The sequence below is a fragment of the Suncus etruscus genome, chromosome 4, assembly GCF_024139225.1.
Source record: "Suncus etruscus isolate mSunEtr1 chromosome 4, mSunEtr1.pri.cur, whole genome shotgun sequence".
Lineage (NCBI taxonomy): Eukaryota > Metazoa > Chordata > Mammalia > Eulipotyphla > Soricidae > Suncus > Suncus etruscus.
The window spans coordinates 58,433,083-58,448,533 of record NC_064851.1 but is presented as its reverse complement, the minus strand read 5'-3'; the positions used below and the strand labels follow the sequence as shown (position 1 = coordinate 58,448,533).

The 15,451-nt window shown below is 44.4% G+C and overlaps 1 protein-coding gene across 1 annotated transcript in view; it reads left to right on the top strand.

Moving 5' to 3' along the window:
- Nucleotides 1-10,216, top strand: part of BACH2 (BTB domain and CNC homolog 2) — a 186,993-nt gene extending 176,777 nt beyond the window's left edge. The window contains exons 4-5 of the mRNA XM_049772313.1: nucleotides 4,850-5,056; nucleotides 9,310-10,216. Of these exons, the coding sequence (XP_049628270.1) occupies nucleotides 4,850-5,056; nucleotides 9,310-9,792 (690 nt within the window). The 3' untranslated portion in view covers nucleotides 9,793-10,216. The remainder of the gene's footprint in view (nucleotides 1-4,849; nucleotides 5,057-9,309) is intronic.
- Nucleotides 10,217-15,451: the final 5,235 nt, after the last annotated feature.

Sequence of the window (15,451 nt, the reverse complement as noted above, 5' to 3'; positions counted from 1 at the left end):
CGGATTTTTCCTCTTCCACACGGCACCAGTGCTTCCGCTGACACAGGCATGTTGACCCTGGGGACAGCAGCAGGCCCGCCAGTGCATCAGCAGAAAGGACTCTTCATCTTGAGTATGTTGTGTCCTTTCAGAGGGTGCAGATAACTGGTGAGAAGCAGAAGACGAGAAGATGATGTATTTTTTGAGTACAATAAATAAGAGTGAGAACCTTATTGAGCTGTGAGCTGTAAAAATTTTCCAAAAGGAGGGAGAACCTAAGCCTGAGTATGTTTCAACTTCCCAAGACCAAGTGACTTTTGTTGGTGGTGGACACCTGGAAGTGCTCAGGGATTACTCCTGGGTCTTTCTTCAAGGATCACTTTTGGCATGCTCAGGGAATCATATGAGATCCCAGAGATTAAACCCAGGTTAGCATGGTATGAGGCAAGCACCCTACCTGTGGTATTATCACTCTGCCCCCCCCCCAAACTTGACTAACTGTTGAGCTCTGTCTGAGGAACGTGTGGGTATAGGTGAGTCTGTGAATATCCAGCCCCATGAGGGATGGGGTGTCTCTGTGGCTACAGTGCATCCCCAGGGAAGATGCCCATTTCCTGATCTGAAAATGATCAACAGATTTGGGCATTGCTTTTGTTCTTCTCTAAGAGCATCTGGGGCCTTCCCCCCCTCATAGTCCAAGTAACAGGGAGGGTAGCCAGTCTTGCACAAAGCAATAAAGTATTTGGGCTCTTTTTCATAAGGAAGAGAGTCTATAACTATTTTCTTCTTTGACCTCTTTAAAAAGTGCTTGAGTTGCAACAGCTCTGCTGAAATTGTATATGGCCTTTGGCTTCAAGGACTTTGAAACTAGCCTTGTTGGTTTTTTTTTTTCCTTCCCTCTGGTCTGTCAACCTTCTGTCCTATTTCCCTCGTGTGTTATTTCTGCTGTCTGAATGATTTTAAATGTAGTACTTCTTGGTATAGAAGGCCTTTGACTCTCCTTGTGGCCTGAACTATGGGAATATTTTCTTTCTGAAAACCAGCAGGCATGGTTTTGAGCAGAAGCAGAATTACTTTGCTGTCAGCAGAGGGGTGGGGGTGCTGAAGAAGTCCACAAGGCCTCAGAGTTGCCTCAACCTCTGCTATTCAAACAAAGCTTGTGCCTCATGTGGAAACATCCGTTCCCCCAACAGACAGCCCTCTGTGTGTTTTAGGTTGCATCCAGGATCTGACAATCTGTTACCCTAAGATCCAAAGGGCATAAAGGGGAAATCAAACATTCTTTCATATCATTATAAGCCCTGTGCAAACACACCCCGTGGACAAAGCCTTTCCAGGGCCCAGTACAAGGAGCTGTTTGTCCTGGCCACCAGCCTGCAGCAGGCAGAACCTACAGTGGCTTCCTGTGCACCCGGGAGTTTTGTTCTCAAAGCCAGTTTTACAGGTGTTTTGGGACAGAGTCTGCCTTGTGGAGGTTGACAGGCCCTGCCCCTGAAAAGCCTTCAGCAGCTGCTACAGTGCACCGGCTTCTGAACCCTGGAGCCCATTGTTAAATCCTCAGCCCTCCAGTCAGGCAAACCAGTCAGTCACTGTCACTGCCTTCATGTGGGGCTTCACTGGCTTCACCAGTGCCAGGACATGAACTCGAACTCGGGTCTTGCTGCATCAGATGCAACCAAAAAAAAAAAAGCCTGAACTCTGCATCGTACTCCTCAGCACCATACAGAGAGAATGTGGCAAGAGGCTTTCCCCAAAAAAGGTTTCTTTCCCCAAAAATGTTTTGATCCATTAAAACCAGATCCATGTGTTTTTCTAGTTACTGTTCTCTGTAGTTCATGTGTTCCTGTGCTGGCCAGTGTGGTAGCTACATAGCATGTATGGTTCTTACATCCTGGAAATGTGAATTGTGATGTGCTCTCAGGAGTAAAATCCACTTCTGTTTTGGGAAACTTTGTTACTATCCTCCCAGAAAAATGCACAGTATCTCATAAATAATTTGTTGTATTCGTGCTTTTAAAATCTTTCATACCTGTTGGGTTAAATACATTATAAAAAGCAGTTCCACTTGTTGGCATTTTCTCCCACTTCTTTTCATGTGACCTCTAAAATTACAGACAAGGCAGTGTTGGCATTGGGCGAACAGGGAAGTATAGGTTTATTGTGCCATCTGCTGGTTAACCTGTCACAGACATGTGTGTCAGTACCCCGTAAAGACTGATCTGGATCATGTGGGATGCACTTTCTCTCTGAACCCAGAATCATACACATATCCTTTCCCAGGAGTTCCTGAAACAGGATTGATCCCTAAAGCTCCTGCCTTATCAGCAAACATCTTGAATGGTCATTTCAATATACCTCCAGTGACAGAGAGCTGAGAAGCACGAGCCTGTGTTCTCTGTGGGAACTGAGAAGATACCCAGAGCTGTTTTGTCCAACCCCCCTCAGTAGCATTCTGTTCAGTTGAACAGACAGTTCCATAGATCAGGAATACAGTGCTGCTCAGTCTTAGTGGTTTGGGGAGTACTAAGGCTATACCAGTGCTGAGAAGCACTTCAGGGTTCCACCCTGCTATGCTCTAGAGAACATACCAGGATCAAATCTGTGGCCCAGAGCATACAAGGCATGCACCTATACTGAGCTATCTTTGCTCTCTGTCTCTGTTACCCAAAATAGTTATTCTTTTCTTCAGAAATCTTCCTCCTGGGTTTGGAGGGATAGAACAATGGGCAGAATGCTTGCATTACACACATCTCATCTGCATCTGATTCCCAACTCTGCATATGGTCCCCAAAAACCTACCATAAGCGCCCTGATCACAGAGCCAGGAGTAAGCCCTAAGCACAGCCAGTATTACTCAAAAACAAGTTTATCATAAAAATTCTTGGAACTAGACAGAGAGTACAACAGGGTTTAATACATGCTCTGCATATAGGAGGCCCAGATTTGAGCCCCAGCACCTCATGATCCCTCAAGCACCACCAGGAGTAACCCCTGAGTTTACAGGGTGTTGCCCAAAAGCCAAAAATTTAAATAAAGGAAGTATCCCCATAAGCACTCAGGTTATTCCAAACTTTGTTCAAGGTCGTTCCTGTCAGTGCTGAGGTACTAAGCCTGTCTATTGAGGTATTCTGCCTATTGAGGCATCTAATTCTGTTGGTAAGGGATGGGCCTATCTGAGCACTTCCAGTTGAGGGGGTCTGAGATTAAAGCAGAGATTGCCTGAAGCTTCCATTTAACATAAATTTTTCCTGAGCCTAAAGAATCTACACCCAGGGCCTCTTACTCACAACAAGAAGATGTGGGTAGCCAGTGGCCTCAGTTCTCCTCTGCATAGGCCTGCTGAGTATTCAAGAGGCATGGCCACGCTTGTCCTCCAAAGAGATCGATATCAGGAGCCAGAGCAATAGTATAGTAGTTTGGGATTTGATTTGTCTTGCATGCAGCTGATGAGAGTTTGATCACTATCATCTCATATAGTCCACCAAGAAATATTAGGAATAATTCTTTTGTGTGTGTGTGTGTGTGTGTGTGTGTGTGTGTGTGTGTGTGTGTGTGTGTGTGTGTGTGGTTTTTGGGTCACACCCGGCAGTGCTCAGGAATTATTCCTGGCTCCAGGCTCAGAAATTGTTCCTGGCAGGCACAAGGGACCATATGGGACGCTGGGATTCGAACCGATGACCTCCTGCATGAAAGGCAAACGCCTTACCTCCATGCTATCTCTCCGGCCCCTAGGAATAATTCTTGAGTGCAGAGCCAGGAATAACCCAGGAGCATCACCCAATGTGGGGGAATAAAGGTCAATTTCAGAGACTGTCGTGTCCTTTATCACCTGATCTTGGAAATCACACCACAGGCTGGGGATGTGGTTCAGTAGTAGCCTTGCATGTATGTGGCTTTGATTTCAAATCCCAGCGTCACAAATAAGGGAAAAAAGGACCCTCTGTGACTTTATCTTGGTCTAAAAACAGGAATGTACACCCCAACTCTTAGAAAAGGCAAGTCGGGGGCTTGAGCAATAGCACAGAGGTAAGGCATTTGCCTTGCAGGCGGCCAACACAGGACGGGCCCGGTTCGAATCCCTGCACCCCATATGGTCGGTCATCTAAGCCTGCTAGGAGCGATTTCTGAGTGCAAAGCCAGAAGTAACTGCTGAGAGCCATTGGAAGGGAGGGAAGGAAGGAAGGAAGGAAGGAAGGAAGGAAGGAAGGAAGGAAGGAAGGAAGGAAGGAAGGAAGGAAGGAAGGAAGGAAGGAAGGAAGGAAGGAAGGAAGGAAGGAAGGAAGGAAGGAAGGAAGGAAGGAAGGAAGGAAGGAAGGAAGGAAGGAAGGAAGGAAGGAAGGATCCCTAGCATTCCTTAAACGTCCTCTGCTATATGTAATCATTTATTCCTTGAGGCTCAAGGAAAGTGGGTTTCAACTAACTAACCATATCCCTAGGTGCTAAAGCAACAAACAGCTACACATTTACTAGTATTGCCATGCGTTTCCTTTTGAAAATCTCAGGATTGGGTTGAAGAAATAGAAGAGAAGGTAGAGCATTTGCCTAGAACACAGTCATCCTGACTTTGATCCCAGCACCAGATATGGTCTCCCTGAGTCCCACCAGAAAGTGATCTCCGAGCGTTCCATGTGTAACCCAAAAATACAATAAAATCTCACAAAAACCACATTATAATTTTTGTGTTCATTCATGTTCTGATCTATTATCCAAATATCACATCTTGTTTACAATTGAAACAGGAAAGAAATACTTGCTTTCAGTAGCATCTGTATTTCTTAATCATCTTGGATTTTAACCACTTCTTTACCTACCAAAATTCAAACTATAACCCGGTTGCCATAACCATTATTGTTGTTTTTTATGGTTTCAGGTCAAACTTCCCTTTCCTGTAGACCAAATCACAGATCTTCCAAGAAATGATTTTCAGATGATGATTAAGATGCACAAACTAACCTCAGAACAGTTAGAGTTCATTCACGATGTCCGCCGGCGCAGCAAGAACCGTATCGCAGCCCAGCGCTGTCGCAAGAGGAAACTGGATTGTATTCAGAATTTAGAATGTGAAATCCGCAAATTGGTGAGTCCACCTGCCCTTCTGCAACGTTAGCCCCCAGGGCTAGGGAATTAGGGAAAAGGGTCTCTGAAGCAATGCTCAGTTTTTGATCCTGCCTCTGCACTCAAAGATTACCCCTGGCAGTGCTGGGGCATATGTGGTGGTAGGATAAAACTGGAGTTAGTTTCAGGCAAGGCAAACATCTTACTTGCTGTACTACCTCGCTAGCCTGAGGATTCTATTCTTTTCCTTTCCTTTTATTATTGGTGTTGCTGTTGCTGTGTCTGGGATTTGCATACTTATTTGTAGTATGCAGGGGTCTACAGTGGATCCAACACAAAACCTAACTTGATCCAGCACTCTACAGCCAGGCCTCCAGATAAATCTCTCGAGAGATACTAGCTTTACCTCTGCAGTATGTGTTGGTATCATTGTGTAAATGTGTCATATTCAGATCCTTTAGCCAGAACTGGTCGTTTTTAGTCTCTCATTTGACATAACGTTGGGTGAAAGCATTTATGGAAGAGACATTATTCTAAGCTCCAAGGACTCTCAAGCAGTGCTCAGGGGGTCCAGGTGTCTTCCTTAGGGTAGCAGGGCTAAATGGCAGTTGAGTACAGGACCCAGCTATGTGGTGCTACTCAGGCCCGAGACTGGTGCTGCAGGGTTCCTGGGTACCATGTTTTAGTTCCAGAGGGGAGAGGATATGTCCTTGGGGGGATTAAACTTGAGGTCTTTTGCATGCACTCCTAAACTATCTCCCCAGCCCTCTAAACTGCTCTTGTAGCTTACATTAAACCCTCATGGCTACCCTGGGCCTATTTATCCCAACTAGTGGAGAAGCCAGTAACTAGAAAGGGAGGCAACTTCCTACTACTTAGTAGCACTTTAGTACAAAGTGTGTTTGAGGTATTTTTGGTTATGTACTTGCACTATTCCCCAGAAGTGAGCTCAGGTGGTGCTTAGACCTAATATATAGTATAGGGATTCAAACCTGGTTCAACAGGATGCAAAATAAGTGCCTTACCTACTGTACTAATTCTCAGGACCCCAAATGTATTTTTTATCCTGCTTTTTCTCTCTCTCCCAAAAAAGAGCTCATAGTGTTCAGCTATATATCCTGCTTCTCAGCAGATGCCCTCTGCTGCAGAAAGCAGTCCAGGCACCTCTGGCCCCCTGGCAACCTTAGTTTGACTGCCCTTGGGCCCACCAACAAAATTCACCTCTGGGGTCCGGCGAGGTGGCGCTAGAGGTAAGGTGTCTGCCTTTGCAAGCATTAGCCAAGGAAGGACTGTGGTTTGATCCCCCGGTGTCCCATATGGTCCCCCCAAGCCAGGGGCAATTTCTGAGCACTTAGCCAGGAGTAACCCCTGAGTGTCAAATGGGTGTGACCTGAAAGACAAACACAAAAAAAAAACAAAATTCACCTCTGGGGCGTAGTCTGAGTCAGGCTGAAGGAGGAAGCATCATAATGACCATGGTCTGCATTTGGGTCCCCAAAAATCAAAGAGTTAATACAGTGGAGAAGACACTTGCTTTGCACATGCTTGACCCAGGCTAGATCTCCAGAAACCCATATGGTCCCTGAGTTCCACCAGGAGTGATCCCTGAGCTCAGATCCAAGAGAAAACCCTCAGCACTATTGGGGATGGCCTAAAAACAAAGTAAGCAAATAAATAAATTTGGTTTCACAAACTATTGTTGTCTCATATAAACTGTCAGCCTAGTGAGAATGTGAAAACAAAATAAAGCAAAGAGAACATAGCCTAGCATCAGAAATGTGCAGAGCAATAATATAGGAAGAAAGACATTTTCCTTGCACACGGCTGACCTGGGTTTGATCCCAGGCATCTCATATGGTTGCCCTAGCACTACAAACATAATTCCTGAGCATCACTGGGTGATAGTAATCCTAACCCTAACCCTAAACCAAAAGCAACAACAACAACAACAAAAAGTGTGTGCATGGGGGGGGGGTGTTGCCAGGGATCAAATCATGGATCTTCTATGTAAGAAGCCTAAACCCTATCATGAACCACATCCTCAGACCTTCTTAGGGACTTTTAAAAAGAATATTAAGGGGGATGGGAAAAAATTAATACACAATAATCACAAAAAAGTCTTCCTTTGACATATACCTTGTATTAAGTCATCACACAATGCTCAAGGCTATCCTGGCTCTGGATAGAGATCAATCCTGTTGGGGCTCAGGGGACCACGTGGGATGCCAGGAACAAAACCAGGTCTGGCCATTAACAAAGCAAACACCCTACCTGCTATACTATTGCTCTATCTCCCTCCCCCACCCCACCTCCACACACAGTTTCTTCTCCTGCTGTATCTTTGTTCTTGCAGAGTCAGGCCCCTTTTTGAGTCCCCAGTTTCCTGAGTCCCCTTCCTGGCCTGGCTATGAATCCATGCTGTTCCCCTTGACCTGCATTATAAGGATTCAGTTCACCCCATTCTGCCCTGTCCTGCAGGGCTGCTTCCTCCCCAGAACTGCACTTGTACATCTGTTTATTTTTCATTTTTAAAGCCTGTTTTCTTGATAAATTTATAAATATTTTAGCAGGTGCCCTTTTCTCGTGTAAATCTCTGTCTCTGACACATACCCAGGCTGACTGCCAGATTGCTGCCTTGTTCCCACATGTGCAGCTCCCACACAAGGGACCCTAGGTCAGGCTCGCCCTCGTCCTTCCCTTCTTCCTCTTCTCTCCCCTCCTTTTCCTTATTCCTCTTTTTCCCCCTTCCCTTACCTCCCCTTCTCTGTTCTAGCTCTCCTCACCCCCCTCCATCTTTTACTCTGAAACGGTTGCTGTGGACTCACTGCTGTCCCATGCCCAGTGTCACCCCCTGTCTCCTCTGCTCCCATATCTTTCTGGTGAGGCCTCTCAAAGCCAGGGATGACCACCCTGTAGTGTGTCCAAAAGTACCTCAAGTCCTTTGCAGAGTTCCCAGTCGTTCTGGGGGCTCTATGCAATCACCTTGTACTGCTTTGTAGACCCCAGTGCCAACTGAAGGAGAAATCCAGTGAAATTGCCAACAGGCAATTTGGTTGGCTTTTTTTTCTAGTGTCTATCTGTTTTCATAGATTTTAGAGCAGTTTTAGTTGCACAGCAAATTTAGATGAAATTGCTAACTCTTATCCACCACACACACACACACACACACACACACACGCACACACACCATTATCACACACACACACACACACACACACACACACACACCATTATCTCCATCCCCAGCAAAATGTAGTGGCTGTTCTAAACAGTGAATCTGCATCTTCACCCAGAGTCCTACCATTAGGGTTCTATCAGGGTGTTGGATGTTTAATGGGTTTGGACAAATTACATATTTTATGCCCTTATGATATATGCAGAACCTTTCCACCCTAGAACCTCTGTGTTTTGCCTATTCATAGCCTCCACTTCCCACTAACCCTAACACCCACTTCTCTTTTTATTGTCTATAATCTTGTTTTCCGAAATGTTATATAGCTGCAACTGGTCGATTATTTCTGGCTTTCAAAGGTTTGAAAGATTATGTCTTTGGCTTTCAAAAAACCTAGAGCTAGAGAAAGTCAAGGGTTTAGGCGCTTGCCTTGCTAACAGATGACCCCAATTCAATCCCCAGTCCCACATGTGATCCCTGAGACCCACTAGGAGTGATCCCTGAACACAGAGGCAGACACAAGCCCTGAACACTGTTGGGCATGGTCCGAAAACATGGTGCCCTAACACACTGAGGAGAGACTTTCCAACTGTCAAATTGGAAAGTAGGAGTTTTTTCACTGAGGCTGCGCAAACTCCAAATTCCAGGAAACGGGTCTCTTGTCTCCCTGGAGTTTTAGGCCTGGTGGGGGTTTTACTCACTCTTGGCAGGGCTGCAAAGGATGCGGAGACATGAGGGGAAAGGGTCAAGGTCAACAGCCTGCATGGATAGAGTGCCAGATGGGAGACTTGGCACAAGTACATATGCAGGCTCTCTGATAGATGGATTTCTAGATCTCCACTTAAACATTCAGAAGGTACACCAAGGTGCAGAATTAAAACATGAGAGTGGAAGGCCCACAAAATCATACCACCTTGCTTGTGTCCAACCCAGGATCAATCCCTAGCACCCCAAATGATACTCCCAATCCCACCAGAAGTGATCCCTGAGCTCAGATCTAGGAGTACCGCCAGTTGGGGCTCCAAAATCATTAGCTAATGTTGGGTCTTCTGGCTTCTACCTGGCTAGGACTTAATCAAACCTCATTTTTCTCTCACTTGCAGGTATGTGAGAAAGAGAAACTCTTGTCAGAGAGGAACCAGCTGAAAGCATGCATGGGGGAATTGCTAGACAACTTCTCCTGCCTCTCCCAGGAAGTATGCCGGGATATTCAGAGCCCTGAGCAGATCCAGGCCCTGCATCGGTACTGCCCTGTCCTTCGGCCCATAGGTCTCCCCTCAGCCTCCAGTATTAACCCTGCACCCTTGGGCTTCAACCAGAACCTTGCCCCCTCCCAGTGCTCCACAGGAGAAAGTGGGCCCTGCTGCCCAGAGCAGAGTGCTGGAACCCCAGGCTCCCCGTGGGGCCCCAGCAGCACCTCAGAAAATTGTATTTCTGCCAGGAGGCTAGAAGGCATTGGCACGGGTCCCTTCCCAGAGAGAGGCCCTCCTCTGGAGCCCCGAGGCCAGACAGTGACTGTGGACTTCTGCCAGGAAATGACTGACAAGTGTACAACGGATGAGCAACCTAGGAAGGAGTACACCTAGCGGCCGCCCCCAGAGGCTCTGGGCAGCCAGCAGCCAGTTTACCTGTTGTCTGAAGAACTAGAAGGAACTTGGTGCACACTACAAGCCGTCTTCGCAGCAATACTGTTCCTCAGTATTTCCTCCTCTTTGGAGCAGGAGTGGTGGAGAGTTACTTTCACAATGGTGCTACCCTTGCTCATGCAGGGAAAGAACACAGTGACAACGACAACACTGTCTGTGGGTCACTTTCAGTCTTCACAGGGATAGACTCTGTCACCTCCGGGAACCCACCACGGATTTTTTTGCTCAGTGGCCCACGTCACAAACCCAATCTCAGGAATTTTTTCTGAATGTTCAATTTTTTTCATTGAAGACAGCTTCTATACACATCAAAGTTTTATAGCTAGACTGTACATACTATATATAATATATGAAATATATATCTCCATATGCAAAAGTCCTGCATGCCTCAATTTTCTCATTCTAAAACTGGAAACTTCATTTCTCATTTATAAACAGGTTCCAACATTCCTCTTCCTTTGGTCTATGATGCTAGAACTAATTTTATCATTGTTGATATGGTTTGCTATTTGCTTTTGGTTGTTTTTTCCCTTGCTCCATGGTTCAGTTTTCAGTTTTCACTTATTTATGGACAGAATTCAACATTGGAAGCTTTTTTTTTTATTATTTTTTTGAGGTTTTGTTTAAGAATTTATTTTTTTTTTTGGTTTGACTTGATTTGGGCACTATCAAATGGTGTACAATTTGAGTACTGTGGGTTTGTTTGCCTTTTGTTTGTTTGTTTTTTCCCCTGAAGATAATTATGGTCAACTCTGCCACTTGCACTGAGTTTTGGGTCAAACCTATTTTCTTAAATGAAGTTATCACTTCAGTATAACTCAAGTATACTGTATATTCTTTGCTCTTAGTTTTAAAAAGAAGTAAAACATTTTAGCTAATTAAAAAGCACTCAGGTGATAATGATGTAGGAAAAACAATCTTGCCAAATAATGACTTTGTTCTAGGATGTGGAGACAATAATCTGCTTAAATATTTTTCTACGTTACTTCCTTCCCTACACAAAGCTGAAATGCAGATTAGAAAGCCCAGGCTGATGCAGGGTGTTCAGAATCCAAAGTGGGGAGCAAGTTTTGATGTCTAAGTTTCTACCAGAAGAGCATGGGCTCCTAGAAACCAAGTTAGAACTGTTGGCTTTCCCAGGGAATCTGTTCAGTTGATTGCAGCACTTCCTCAGGTCCAACCGCTGCCATGGAAGTGATCAGTCGTTCTCTTTGAAAGGCTTGGTAGATACCGACCCAGTCTTTCTGCCTAGACCTGGACTACCTACCCAGGTCCTGCCTCCCAAGATGTCTCAACAAAGTGGGTTTGCATGGGAAGCTCTGGGCAGGGATTGAGGGTGCAGAGAAGGATCTTGCCCTTGGTGTGGCCTCCTAGGATAGAAAGAGCAGGGCAGATATGAGCCTGAGTTTGTTACAGGCAAAAGCATTTCTTTCTCCTATTTTTCACCAGAAACTTTGAGTTGAAGCAGAGGCCTTCCCACTGGTCATTTGTCCAAAGGCAGATTTTATTCTGAAGCTTTGGACAGGATATGTCCTGGGGCCCTCACTGGCCCCCTCCTGCCTTCCCAAAACACACATACACACACAAACACACACACACACAGCGTGCGTGCACATCTGCCCTCATTTTATAATCATTTCCTTCTCTTGCTGCAAAACTAGTTGACTTACAGCCCATTGAAAGCAGCTTCTCTCGGTCTGGAGGCATGTTGCCCCCAGCCATGTTTACAGGAAGGTATGCCCATGATCTGTATTCCGAAGAACTGGGACTCTGCTCCCTCCCTACCATACTGGGCTCTGCTGTCTGACTGCAGAAGAAAGTCCCCAAGGGTTTGATGTAGGGTGGGTGGTGGGCAGGGGGGACTAGATGGTTGACTTCGTTTATTTGTGCCACTGTTTGGACAATATTAAAGCTGCATGTAAAGGGGGAACTTAGTATATGATGTAGGGAAAAAGTGAAATCATAGTAACATGTTTTAGTATTATTAACTTTTTTTCCTGTACAAATAGTAATGCTCAATGTTTAAATAGTTATGAATGCCAGGAATTTGTCAGTTCATTCAGTAGGATTTGGGGGCTTTGGTTGTTTGTTTGTTTGTTTAAAACTTTTCTTTTCAAACGGTTCCACTTTTAAAATCTGCTTCTGGGTTTCTATTTGTTCTCCTGTGTTTGTGTCTGTATGCACTTGTCTGAGAGATTCTGAGGGCTGGATCTGCCATTTTGAGTCCAATGATTAAGATATCTTGGCCTAGTAGAACGGTTTTATACCTCACTGTGTGGTTTGTTTTGTAGAAAATTGGTGACAGCTGGAATTGAAACTCAGTGTGAAGTATGTGGAACATCTCAGATTGTTGTTATGGAGGAAAATCAGCATACAGAATTTTGTTTTTCAACTCTTTCATTGCCTTTTTCAGTGGCTTCCTTTTTCAAAAAAAAAAAAAAAAAAAAAAAAAAAAGGATGCTATCTACTGCTACTACAGCCAGGTCCAAATCAGCTCACTTATCCTGCTCTCAACTCATAAGCAACTGCTGGTCTTGACTACAGTCCATTCGTTTTCTAGTTTCTTTTGCTCAGTGAGCTCAGAACTGTGTGGCCGCCATTTCATTGGGGACAGGGCTCTTGCCAGTCTCCACCTTAATCCAGCATACATCCTTCCCCCACCACACAGACACCAATACCGCCTCTCCCTCTTTTGCCCCCCCCAGTCTAATCCTGTCCTGTGAACTGGTTATACATACTAATAAAAAGAAAAACTATTTTGAGATTTTGAAAAAGTTCTGCTCACTGTACAGCATGAATAGCCACAGGGTCAGTGCAGTTGTGCATGTGACTAGTCTGTGTTTTCTGCAACTCTGAACCATGTGTTTGTTGAAAGTCTTTATCGGGGATGTTTCAAAGGAAGGAGTATCTAGAGCGCAGTCTCCCATTGGACTCAGTGGCATTAAAACACCAGCCTGTCTCCTTTCTTTGGGATTCCTTACTTGATCTCAGAGCCCAGAAGGAAAGGCACAGCAAGGACCAGTATGGACATAGCAGCATGCCATTTAGTTGAGTTTTTATGGTAAAATCAGAACACCTAATAGGTTAAAAGTGTCTCCAAGGATAGACTGTAGGAAGATAAATTCTATCCCCTTGAATGAAACACCAAGTAGTTGGGAGAAGAGGGGGGGTTTTGAGTGGGGACCACCAAGGAGGTCACCTGCCTCATTAGCATAACCTAAGTCTCCTCTTCTCTTTGAGTCTGGCTGTGTCCATGTGTTTTCAGACAACCTCCTTTCATTCAAACTGGCCAACTTTGGACAGGCCAATGCTTTGCTGTCTGTCTTTGTTTCTCTGCATTCTCTGGGGGGTGTCTTGAATAAAAGCCAACTTCTTTCATGACTGGAACAAAACAGTTACAACAAAGCTAAAGAAGCAAAAAGTTACTGAAAGAGCTGGCCAACTTAGCAAACCATCTGCTCCTTATCTTCCCAGTTTCCTAAAAATGACTCAGGCATTGGAGGTAATAATACAGTATAAGACTTATTTTGTATATTATACAAGTAATTTATTAACTTTCTTTTTAAAAGTATGCTGCTTTACACTGCACTATAATTTTGGATTTAATCCTGGTATCGCTTTCCCAAGGAAGTTTAGAACAAACTTGCAAACTGAAAGGCTAGTGATTAGTATGCTAACTGCTCTGCTCCTTCTAAAGGAGGGCAAGGACCAACGACAATAGGTCTAGCTTGAGAGAACTGCTCCAAGTCTAGAGCCTGGATGTGGATTTAAGTGCTGTTGTGATGAGAACAAGGCCTACACTTCCAATAGTATTTGATTGCCACTTCCAAAAAAAAAATAGAATAAAGGTGCGAAAATATAAAACTTTAAGAATCCACCAAGTCCAGCTACTATGAGCTGCACCACATACAGGAAGTATCATATTCCTCTCCAAATGAGGAAAAGCTTACAAAGCTCTTCCAAGTCCCTGCCTACCTACTTCAGGACAGAATGCCCCCTTTGAAACTAGTTGCTGCTTCATACAGGACTTCAAACCGTTCCTCTGTTGCTTTTGGTTTAGAAGTCAAGGGTCAAGAAGGGAGCAAGAATTGAGTTTTATCCTCAAATCACTGTAAATAGATGAAGACACATAATTTTTTTAAATGAGGAAACTGTTCACTGTACCAGGAATCTGTGTTTCTTCACCCCACTGAAGATTCTCTTGCCAGTTCCATGGCTGGGAGGCAGTCCATGGCACGGGTGTTTGTCCAGGAAGTCCCTAAGCATGGAGGCTTTCTTTGATCGATCTGTGTGTTGATATTGCCCAAGCCTTCTCATGACCCAGGCATCGAAGACTGGTGCTGTAGAATAGAATTTATTTGTGCACAAATAGTGTGCACAGATATTAACTGTATATAGAAAAGACCCATGTGGCAGATTGAGGATAAATTATTCAACCGACGGTGCAAAAAAAATTTCTTTCAAAGAAAAATAAGTGTATAGTATTTTCCTACACTCCACCCTGGGAGATAATATTTATATCAAATGAATATCAGTGCATTTTAAATTGTAATATGAAAAATGATGCTGCCATTTTGTGACAAATACCCACTTGGGTGCAAAGACCCATCTTTGTAGCTTTGATTTAACGTGGTGACGTGGTGTCTGCGTTTTTCTCGAGAGTGATGGATAAACTCTGACTTTCATTTTCATTCCACTTTATTGACCTCAGCTAAAACAGTGGCCCTCCTTAGAAGCAGAAGTGCACCAAGACCGCTGATTTCAGGTAGCCTCACACTCAGTGCCAAATGCTCCCAGGAGGGTGATCAGATACGTATTGCAGGAGAGAGTGAAGGGACAAAGGAGGCTTTTCCCTACTGATCAATGTTCAGTCTTCTACCAAAACATGTCTGAAGCACAGAGTCCTGATCATGCATTTGGCATGTGTAAGTGCTGGGATGCCCTTCACGCTCTGACACAAAAGACCTGCCACTTCTAGTGAATGATCAGGAATGTTCCAGATGTATTTGGGAGCTTCAGGTGCTGGTTAGACCCAGTGTGCCACTCAAGGCAAGCACCACCTTTGTGTGTGAGGCCAAAAGGGACAGTGACATTTGTTCCAGAACAGTCCGATGCAAGTGCACCTCTAATCTATGCCTTACAAACTTCAGAGGCCATATTCAAAACAGGGTCTTCTCAGCGTATGCAACTGTAGCCTCTTCCTCCTCTTCCTCCCCAGGCCGAACAATACGGACAGTTTTCACACATATCTACCTGTATAACCCTCTGTACCTCTCACAATTGGTCAACGACTGTAACAGGTTACATCAGGTGTTTTTCTACATACTTTTTACACAGATTCTATGCGATTAATGTAACTTGATTCAATGCATCATTTTATTGTACTAGTTCTTAGACTTGTCTTTTTTTTCCCTAAGTGATTGTGGGTTTTTCTTGTGATTTTCTTGTAAAAAAAAAAAAAAAAAGATTCAAATGGCTATTGTTGCTTACTCTCTGTAACTAAGAATTTTTACCTTTTTGGGAGAAGAAGCATTGCTATGAACTAATTAATTGAAACGTCATTTACTCATTGTAAATATACTATTGTGCAAAAACCATT